At 31.7% G+C, this 11,647-nt stretch overlaps 1 protein-coding gene and 1 long non-coding RNA gene across 2 annotated transcripts; one reads left to right on the forward strand and one right to left on the reverse strand.

The window, feature by feature from the left end:
- Positions 1 to 97: 97 nt before the first annotated feature.
- On the reverse strand, positions 98 to 5,127 carry LOC8277639 (O-fucosyltransferase 31). Its single transcript, XM_002533637.4, has 10 exons — positions 4,753 to 5,127; positions 3,519 to 3,581; positions 3,336 to 3,417; positions 3,114 to 3,184; positions 2,892 to 2,980; positions 2,575 to 2,778; positions 1,998 to 2,268; positions 1,607 to 1,834; positions 1,314 to 1,511; positions 98 to 687 (listed from the first exon to the last, which is right to left on the reverse strand). Exons 1-10 carry the CDS (start codon positions 4,864 to 4,866, stop codon positions 478 to 480), a joined length of 1,530 nt encoding a protein of 509 aa, XP_002533683.1. The 5' UTR covers positions 4,867 to 5,127; the 3' UTR covers positions 98 to 477.
- Positions 5,128 to 6,506: 1,379 nt separating this feature from the next.
- Positions 6,507 to 11,335, forward strand: LOC125370711. The gene is made up of 2 exons (XR_007216764.1): positions 6,507 to 6,884; positions 11,012 to 11,335. It is a non-coding gene; the product is annotated as an uncharacterized LOC125370711 (long non-coding RNA).
- The last annotated feature ends 312 nt before the right edge of the window (positions 11,336 to 11,647 follow it).

Consider the following 11,647-nt stretch of genomic DNA (forward strand, 5'->3'; position numbering starts at 1 on the left):
AAAATATCGGCCAAAAATTTGATGACCAAGTGTTTTGCTTTTCTTATCCTAGTATTTTGTTCTTTTCTTTGTTCAAAAAACAATAGACAGCACCGAATCAAATCAAATTCCAAACCGAAGGATTGGTGCCAGTGTAACATTTCGAAAAGAAGTTAATTGTTTCACAAACAGACATGGGTACTTATACAGCTGTGAGCTATTGAATGATACATCACAACATCGTATGTCCAACAAAAGCGGTCCATGGCCCACAAGTTGGGAAATACACAAATCATTACCTAATCAATCCCACCGTCAATAAACCCCCCACAAGTATCTCGCTAAATTACTATCTATACTCTTGCATTAAAAGAAGAACTTCCTGTTTATTTATAATACCACCTATATTGCATGCCACAAACAATAGTTGTGGTGCTAAATTTAATGGAATAATAAAGATCTTCAACTTCACGTCCTTCAGTATCCAATATATCATCTTTAAGCTTGGCACATGCAATCAGGAGCAGGATATGTATATAATGACTGTTTTGGTCTTCTTACTCGGATCTCCCCTTGTCTGTCCTCATGCCCTTCAAGAACTGATTGCTGAAACTCTGACCAGCTAATGTTTTTGTTCAGGAATAATTGCCCTAACAATGGCATGTTCGGCCTAATGGTCTTTAAGTTCTCATATGTTCTATGTCCCACCTGTTTGGCATATCACAAAACTCGTCATCATTACAGGTAAGGTAGTATGTGCAATCTAAAATTCCAACTTCCATGCTGACATTCAGGAAAAAAAGAAGAAATGACATGTAATGAGAAATGATTTTGCTTTGTATTTAATGAATTTTGATATCTTTTCAAATTATCATGTTATTGAGGTTTTGGAAAAATTTCTCAATTATAGCTGAATTTGGTCCTACCCGGGCTGCCTGAACTGTTTTTGATTGAAGGTTGCCAATTGTTATCAACTCCAATGTCCAAACTCTTAGGTTATCAACGGCAAGAATGACAGTTTGGATAGCCACTTCATGCCAAATAAAATATAGCACCATCTCCAATTTCTCCCTCCCAAGAATCCACCCACAGTCGGACCAAAATTCTATAATGCCCTTTTTACTAAGTACCAAGTCCTAGTTTTTATAATTTGCAAATCAAAGCAAAGCATCAAACTACTCTCTCTTGGAAAAAAGAAAACAACGTATAGAGATTCAACCAAGATTCGGATGGAAATTTCAGGAAAAATTAGAGCATCAAGGAGAGAAGTACAGCATCTGATCATATATATCCTACCACCCAATATAGCATAAGAGTTGGGCAGAAACACTCACCAAGGCATTGTGCATATTTCCTCGAGAAGCAGAGAGGAAGATGTCACTGTGCATGGCAACATAGTAATCAACTGCAGCTAACAAAGACGCCTTTCCTTTAATCTGTGCACGTTCCTCTGAAGAAGCAAGACTCTTCTTGTCTTCCATTAGTGGAAACAATTCCCTTAAAACTGAGATCCTAGCTTCTCCACCGTAAACCTAAAAAAAATAGGTCATTCACAACTATTGCACCTAAATATAACCATGGCTATTGTTTTCTACAATCATAACTCAAGATAGTAGGATAAAAAAACCTTGTGGGAAGCAAGATACAGACGAGTACTGTTGTCAAAGCCCAAAGCTGCTAAAAATATTCCAATCTCTTCAGGAGTCATTGGGCAACGGCCCTGACTCCTCAATTCTTCGTCAGTGAACTGCGAGTTAAGGACCCTTCCCTGCCAAATTACTTGTCGATATTTGGCCAAAGCCAGTTTTTCAGCTTTTCCCCCACCAAAATCACAGGCTGAATGAGCAGCCATATCCTGCAAAGTAACAAAGTTAGCAGGGAAGGGGGTGGAAAATATGAACACACAATAAACTATAATTGCTAACCCAGAAAATGATGGATGAATAACATTCAAAAGATATAGAAATAAACAGACACAAACTAAAACTACATTTCTGTATAATACGACTTATACATACCTTGTCAAAACGGAGATGTACCGCAATAAACTTCCTTGCTTCATTTTCATCATTTACATCTAAAGTTTCTCGTAGATAATCAGTATTACCTACTACAGTTTTTTTAGAGGGATATCTGAGGCGATTGATTAGTGCATCTCCAAGTGCTCTGATGTGGGGAACAAAAACTAATGCTTGAAAATTAACTTTACAACGCAAACGTTGGATTTCCATGGGCAAGTTATCAAAGGTCAGACGGTGAGAAAATGGAGAAATTGCAGCAATCCCATAACTAATAACAAACAAGAGATCACTTATCAGGAATTGCCAAGTCAAGAGAAAGAAGCAAAAAAATCAATGCTAAAATTTACTCATTGAATTTTTAGCAATTAAGCACAAGATTTAACTGAAGGTAGAAGCTTTAGCTACCCCTGCTAACTAAATATAATTTTTTTCCTTGATCCTGCATTTTTGTTATTTATTAACAAGTCATGAAGCTGAAGCAGATAGTAGGATAATCCAGAATCCCGTGCTCAGAAACTTGAGAGACCTGCATAATTTTAGATTTGGAGGAAGTGGTCAAGAGGTAACTACCAACCTCTGCAGTACAGGCAGGACATTTTCCAGGTACCAGTTAGCTGAAGAATGAACAGGTGCTGTCTTAATTCTGGTAGCTCGAATTGCAGTGGCATAATACTCCCTTGTGCTCCAGGAGAATTCATCAGGTAGCTCTTTAACTATAGAAATGTCATCCTTCAAGACATTAATGAAGTGATCGACATCAAATATCTCCATGAATGTGCTGCACAACATCACATGCAACTTCTGAATAGGCCTTCTTGAAATACAAGGAGATGCAAAAACATGTAAACTTGAATTCTCTGTATGCAGAAATGCATTTATATAAAACAATACCTTGAATCTCGCCAAACAGGATTGATTTCAAAATGTGGGATGACGAGTGTAGCATTCAGTATTTTAGCAACCGCCACAGCATCACATATCTATATATAAAATAATTCATCACAAAGGTACTGACGATGCATCAGGATAAGCATATGTTTCAATCAAGAAAAGAAAAATCTATATCAGATATTTTAGCTACTTAAACATCTCAGGAAACTTTCGAGTACCTACCCCCATTCTCTGCTGGTTTAATCCTCCATCAAGAAATACCTGAAGATATCCCTCAGATTTTGCTGGTAACGCTGCTCAAAATAATGATAAGTCAGTATAAAAATGCATGAGCATGGATGTTAACATTAGAACATCAATGCAAGCTTCCAGCCACATTCTTCGTACAGAATTAATTCAGACCATAAAAAATTTTATATGAAAACTCTACGTCTTATCACTCACAAGGGACGCTTTTAGATTCAGCACATGTTCTCCATCCTTGATCAGCCAAAGGAGCCCAGAGATCAGCCTGCTTCTCCTGTGACTATAAAAGCATATTTGAGTGAGTGAAATAGAAGACTAATCATCAACATGACAAGAACTTCATAAGCATATTTTGGGCATACACAGTGAATTTTTACTTACAGTCTCACGCTGCAAAGCACTCTTCAGTAAAGCTAAGTGCCTAGGTTTTGGAACATTCCACTCCTGAAGAAATCAGTTGATTAGAACGATATAATGTTGCCTGAATAGAGTCAATTCTATAGCAATTTCATCAACATAAATAAAGTAACTGCAAGCATGAGTCGGTGTGCACAAAGTCCATTCCGGAAATCATACTTCAGAGAATGTAAAAGAGGAAATAAATTGAAGACACAGTGTATCATATTTGCAAAGTTGACTAGGAAAAATGCAGGTTGCAATGATAACACTTAGAACAGAGGTACTATCGCCAGTAACTTTCCCTTCACTCAAAATCCCATTAAGGTGCAACATAAATCAGTATATTCAACTCAAACAACAAACAATTTTTAGGCCGATTATCTACTGGGAATAAGTATCACATTCCAACAACAAAATGCACCTCTCTGAATTCACCTAAAATTTCCATCTCTATGCACTGAGTTTTTTTTCATTATTCTTTCCTCTTACTTTGTCCATCCATGAGTAGAATAAGTACCATAATCATCTCTACAACAATCGGCATCTCTCTGAATTTACCTAAATTTCCATCTCTATGCACCCAGTTTTCTTTTATTACTTTTTCCTCTGACTTTGTCCATCTATGAGTACCCATAAGAACATCACATCCAATCCGAGATCACAAAGGAAAACCTCCAAGAATATCATAGCTTTATAGTCCCGACCACGAATCAATAGCCAAAGGTTATCAACCATCTGAGTCAAGTAACTGAACTTACCAAACCCAATACATTATTCAGTCAACATTTCCAGGTTGAAATAAAACTTAATCTAATAAGTTTGCCCATATGGCACTTAAAACTGCTATAATACGCCACTCAGTCATTTGCCTTGGCAACTTGCAGCTCAATTGCCCCAGCAAATTCCTACTTTCCATTTCCAGTAATCTCCTTTCTTTTACTAACAGTTCTCATTTCTGTTTCCAACAAATAGCTAAATAGTAACCCAAAAAGGAAAAAAAATTCCACCAGTTAGACAAACAATAATCATAAATCAACCCAATAATAAAAAGCATTTGAACAATTTACATGAAAATTCTAATCTTAGAAAAAAAATTTAAAATATTTATCCTCATTACAAACTAGCCGTTAGCATTGATGGTCAAAATCAAGAAGTGAGAAAAAAATCAAGAAAACAAAGACAAGAAAAGATCATCAATTCTCAAAATAGTACATACCGAGAAAGTAGAAGGAGAAGCATGAGTCAATGGAGTAAACAAGCTTGGAAAAAGAAGTGGTAAAAGCAACACGAAAGCTCCAGCAAGAGCTCCTCTTCTATGAAGAAGCTCCATAACAAAAATAATAAAAAAAAAACTCACAAACCCAGATCTCAGAATCGAATCTGTAAGCGTTTTTAGCTTCTGAGTCTTTCTCTTACTGCTGTTTCTTGTTCTGGGTCCGTGATATATTGGTAAAAAACAAAAACAGAAGAGAAAAATATTAATGGAGGACAACACCAGAAGCAAAGAAGCCTCCTTTATCACATGTAAATGATAAATAAGATATAGGATTCCAATGCTACAAATAATAAATCACTCTCTTTCTTTGAGGTCTGTGAAAAGAAAGAAAAGGATAGTTAAGGCATCTCACATGGACACCTGTACACAAAAAAAAGCAGTGGCCTTTGATTATGGAAGGTGGTGTCACTTTCAACTCTCAGAAGGGCCCAGAAACAAAGCACATGAAAAAGCAATCTTTTTAGAACCTTGATTGTAGTATTTTTGTACGTTAAACCTTAGTTGTAGGTGTTGCTAATTGGTAATTACTGTTTAACGTTCTTGTCTCTTTTTATTTTGTTTTTTTATTTTCCTGGTAGTGGACCGTTAAAGGCCGTTCTTGTACTTTTTATTGATTACTTGGTTTCTTTTTCACCTCTTTCTCTCCTTCTTTTTTTTTTCTATTAGTTACATGTTGAGTCGCCATAACTCTGCAATAGAAGTAATACTCAAATTAATATGATAGATTTTCATCAATATTAATAAATATGGCCAAATCTATAAAGTAGGATGATAGTATTGCAGGATAAAAATAATCACCAAATGCATATTTCTTATATATATATATATATTTAAATTAAATATAGTGTAATATATAATTTGAATCTCGATCAAAAGTGTTTGAGAAATCGAGAATTCATGTCTATGTGTTTTGCTCTGGCTTTTGTGGGTACGAGAGCACCGACACTATTGTGATACAGAAGCTAAAGAGGTAATAGCGTGTGGGTGAATAGTTATAGTAGGAGAGGGGATATTAAAAAACGCAAGCTGGCAATGGAAAAGATTGGTATTTGTTTGTGAGATTATTGATGGGTTAAGGGTCCCATATGTTTTCAGGATTGTTTTGTGATGGGCTACTTACTAAATCCAGATGGGTCTACTATTTGGATCCGATTCATTCCCCTCCATGGAAATAGTTTTGTGATTTGGTAATGCTTTTCCATCCCTGCATCAATTCCATGTCTAAAATCTTCTTCTAGTAGGGTTCCTAAATCATGTAGCTTGCTGCCCCTATTCATTTATTACATCCTATCAAATATCTTTCTTATCATATTTCCTTCAAAATAATTAAGGGCTGAAATGCTATTATCTTATTTTTTTAAAATATGGAGAGTATATATATAATATATAATATATGGTATGCCTTTTCAAAAATACAATAATAGAATATTTCAAAGTTATATCTTTAAATTTATCATAAAAAGAATATCCTTTAGTTGTGAATTATTTGTTGGGAATTTACTAAAACAATAAAAATACGCCTAGTTATTTAATTAATAGATTAATAAAATTTTAAATATCAATTAGCCAAAGACAAGGAGATTATATGAATAAATTGTGTGAATATTGTCTTTTTTATAGTGTAGAGAGGAGTTGCTTTTTGATAAAGTTTGAGATTTAAGTTTCATTTTGAGATCAAAGGTACTGAGGAAATATCCTCTAGCACTCAATTTAACCCAAAAAGTTCTTAATAGTATCACATATTTCTAACAACCCTTTTATGATTTTTTACATTTATAATGCATGTCTTTAGTTTAATATGAATTAAATAAATAATTAAAAAAATCATTCTCTATGAACATCGCATAATAAGGGTGTTTTTTATTATGCAGTGCTATTGAAATTGGTTCGTTGGATCGTTAAAATTGGTTTAATGGAGGAGATGGGATTGATATAGGTGGAAGAGATGGGTGGTGGAGTGGATTCTTATGGGTTTGCTGTTGGTTTTGACAGAGGTGTCGGTGAAAGGTGATGGAGGCAACCGAGGTGGTGCGGCGGCGGCGATAACAGATGTAGGAAGGTGGCAACAACAGGTGAGTTTGGATTAATGATTTTATTCTTAGAAAGGAAAAAGAATAGTATAAAATTTTAAAAGTAGTGATTGGTTTTAAATTTTATTTTATTAAATTAATTTATAAGGTAAAGTTTATAATAAATTAGTTTATAGTATTAGTGTTTCTACTGGTTTTTATTTTATGAAAAATTAATTTAAAAAAAAAAAAAGCAAATTTAAACAAGACCCTTTATCAGTCTGAGTAGCCCTAAATTGGTAAATATATAACTAAATTCAGTCCGGAATTATATTAAATTAGCTCTAAAACAAGATATTAAGTAGAAATATTTAAGTGTTTCTTCCGATGCCCTTGCGCCCTAGTGGTAGGGAAGGAAAGATGCTCTTTTAACATAACCATAATAATCAAGAAAACATAAATTAAACACTAATATTCATAAAATTAATTCTCATTTAATTAAAAAAAAAATAGAAAGATAGATACATCTACATCACGACTTGATTATACAATTTCTTTTATTACGAAATATTTGTAGAGTCAATAATTAAAAAATTCAATTAAAATATATTTTTAAGTGTTTTTATACAATTAACTTTTAAAAATATATATTTTTATAAAAGACAGAAATATCTCAAAAATTCCCCTCCAATGGAAACTGAATTCTTTATAAAAATTGGCAGCCGTTGTGGTAATAATTCTGATATCTCTATCATCCCAAAATGCCAATGCACATAAAGATATGGACATGACAACCAATAATTGGATTCTCTTGCAAAATAATACATCACCTTTATGCCAAAGCATTAGACTGATGTTCCTTCCTTAATTAAAAAATAATAATTGATGTTATTAAATTCCAAATCATTTTGATTGGAACCCTAATTTAGGAAATGCACATACATTCGCACGCATACATATTGTCAATGCTTTAAATTAATTTCTTTCTTTGTACATTTTCTAATGTTTGATGTTGGTCCTTTGTAACCCAATAAACTCTATATAAGCTTCTAAATGTTCCAACAATTAGAAAAAATATTAGATAAATCTAATCCACCAAGTCATCTATAGACTAAATTAATTCTTTTATTAGTTAGATTTAATTATTAATTATTAATTATAATAAACTAAACAACCAATAAAAATATAATTATTAATAAATAAAATAACATGTCACCATACAATTGATTTAATCTATAGTAAACTGAGTGTACTTAAAACTTTATATGAATTAATATACAATAAAAGTTTGGATTTTATTTTTAATTCTCATTAAGAATGCATCTTCTTTATAATTATTGTTATTATTACTATTATTATTTTCTCTGGTTTCTTTTTAGAATTTAACTATTTACAGAAATAAAGTAAACCATACACATCCTTCATAAATAAGATTCAAAAGATAGAAATGGTAAAACTTTGCAGCAATAAACTGGCTCTAACACCATACATGGCAGTAACTATATAGATTTTTTAAATATTTTTATATATTTAATTTAATAAAAATTTAGATCAGATTTATATTAAGATTTTTAGTATGTAACTTTCATGTAAAACTGTATAAATTTTAAATACTAAAATCTCATATGTAAATTATTCAATTTTTTTTTTAATTTGATCCAAATCTTATAAAAAATTTATTGAATAAATACATAAAGATATTAAAAGAAAAATTAAATTACTCTACACGACGACACTATAGAATTCACCAATAATCTTTATTTATCTAATATTTTATATAATTGCTATAGAATTGGTTTATTAAGTCTTTGAAAATAATTTAATGTTATTAATTATTTGTCATTCACTAATTATTAAATAATTAGTAAAAACTTACATTTACATAATTTGGAAAGTGAAAGTCCTCATAAGATTCTAACTCAGAATTGCTTCAAATCTTATGGCTTTTTATAGTGAAAAGAAAGAAAAAAAGGTCAGCACTTTTATTATAAAATAAAGTTTGCATTTAGTTAAGGAATTCGAAAAAGAAAAATTAAAAAGACTTTGGTGATAAAACTATATCTATATTGAAAAGTGTGTTTTCTTTATATTAATGAAAATGTATTAAATTTTAGAATTAAACATCAAAGCAAGTCTCTCTTGAAACACAATAATCATTGAAAATGCTTTGCTTAACTTCACAAGAGAATTTGGGTTAGAACTTAGAAGTTATGAGGGATGAATCTAAGACATATATAATTAAAAGATGTATCCAATTTTTCTTTTAGGAAGAAAAGATTCTTAGGATTTTGTTTGGGTAGAGTCTAAGGCCCAATCCCTATATAAGAAGAATGTAATTATTATTATTTAAGGATATTTTATTGGGTGGGCTGTAGGCAGTTACTATAATTATTATTATTATTATTATTATTATTCTTTTTCAGGTAGAGTTTGGGTATTAGATTTGTAGGTTTCTCTAGAATAATTGTAAATTGTATTGCTTGATGAAAGTACAAAAAGCTACGGATTCAAACATGTCGAATGAATCCAACCAAAAATACAACTCAGCCCCACGTACAATACTACTAACAAAAGAGATGACATCGAAGTTTTGGACTATCTTGGCAGCCTGCCACTATAGCCAAATACTCTTCATGAAAGAACTCTTTCAAGGTTGAATTATTGAATGAATTTGAGCTTTGAAATGCATCTGCAACCTAAACTAAACACAACCAAATCTTAATCCTTCAAGGAAAACTTTTCCATAGTCTAACACATAAAAATTCATATGAATGACATTAAAAACCATATTAATATGCCACATAGTTTCACCCAGCATTACCAACAGTCCTTCTTGTACTCTTAACCTCTCCCTTCAAATAAGATTTATGAATATATATATATATTAAGGAATATAACCCTTTAATAAAGACAAGATCATCTCTTCTAATATGCCTTGCGAGAAGAAAAATTACAGATTTGAGAATAAATATATAAAAAAAAAATTCAAAAGTAATATAAACATTTTCTAAAACCTCTTTAATCCCTTTAAAATCGACCCTTTTTTTATATATATAAAATATTATTTTATTAAATCTAGCCTTTTATGTAATAAGAATCTAGCCTAATGAACACAAAAACAGGTCCATAAAATTAACTTAGAAAAATATACCATCTTTCTAGGGCTTCAAAGATCAAAGATAAGCCTCCACTACAGATGTCCATCAACAAACAATCAAGTAGTTTTCTAATTTAATAAAGATAATGAATTTAAGTGTATGCAGCTGTATTAAAACTTTTGAGGTAATGTTTTATTATCCATAACAATCTTGCATGAACATCCTAAAAAAATGATGAAATCCATATGCATATTGGGCTTCAAAGTAATCAATGATCAATAGATTGCTTAATGAGAGAGAGAAGGAGGTGGGGAGGAATCCTCAAGCTAACTAAAGCTCAAAGCAGCATTATGTCACCCTTTTCGAAATTCCAACAAGCAATATATATAGTGCGTGTTATTTGCTGGAGAGTCTTGAGAATAATGCTGTATCTGCTGTCATCTTTAAGTTTTGTGCAGATAAATACTCTAAGTTCACTATATTAATTGGCCTTTTAGAATCTTAAAGTAAAAAAGATGAAATATCACACTCTCATTATAAGAAACTTACCATTCTAAGAATAAAATGAACTTCAAAATTTGGAAAAAGAAACATATAAGATTAAAAATAACATCAGTATCTCTAGCTAAACAATGCCTGCATCTTTAGGCAATGACACCCATATCTACTTCTTTGAAAAAAGAAAAACACAAAAAGAAGAAGGGAAAGAGATGGATAAAATAATAAAAGAGTGAATTACTAGGATGTAAAAACTATTAGGACCCTCTCACGACTGGAGATGTACTAGTCGAACCTTAGTTTTAAGAAATATATTAAAATACCGGTCATATTTTGGTTTATTTATCATCAAACTCTTCCATTAGTAATCTCTATCTGTTAGTCAAATGTTAATAGGTTTACTAAACTTTGAAGCACCAAAAATAACCTAGAACCACATTACAAGACATAAATATTACTCAAATTCACAACTAAACACTCTTTATCTCTTGTTACCCTTTGAAATTCTTTAGTTTTCAACCGCATCTAAGATTCAAGTTTTGTTCCAACTTTCCATCTTATCGTTTGTTGTGAGTGTTCTTTAAATAATTACAGATATGAGTCTCAAACTCAAGATCCACTCTGGAAAAAAAGAACACCCTCGACCACCGACCACCGGGCTGCATGTCTGGTGATTATTTGCTGTGAGCGTAGGTTGTAAGAAAATTATTCTTTAATGTCTTTTTTGCGAATATAGAAGGCAATAGCGAAATGAAAGTGCAACGACATATGGCTAAATGAGTAGAAGAAGAGGCTACTGTTAGTCTCAGATCGTCGAACTAAGAAGTTATAAAGGCTGCTAGTTTGTAAAACACTTGTGATTGAGATGGGCTTTTGCCACCCATCAACAGTAAAATTGAAACTTTGTGGATGTGTTTAGAGTTACTGTTGGTGTTCAAAAGATATATTTAGATTTTTTTTAATTATTTATAAACTGTTTTTTAACATGCTTTTGAAAAGAAAAAAAAAACAATTCAATTACTTTCTACAAAAATAATTATTAAATTTAAAAATAAAATAAAATAAAAACTGATTTTCCCACCTCAATATCAAACAAATTGGTCAATTTTCACATTTGTTTCCTCCTATTATTAGTTTTAGCTCTATCAAATTATAATATGTGGATTGTTTGGAGCTTTTAATCAAAGTATCTTTCATCTTTGCTATGCCTTTATTGTTAGCAATATTATT

Source organism: Ricinus communis, chromosome 7, assembly GCF_019578655.1.
Source record: "Ricinus communis isolate WT05 ecotype wild-type chromosome 7, ASM1957865v1, whole genome shotgun sequence".
NCBI classification, from domain to species: domain Eukaryota; kingdom Viridiplantae; phylum Streptophyta; class Magnoliopsida; order Malpighiales; family Euphorbiaceae; genus Ricinus; species Ricinus communis.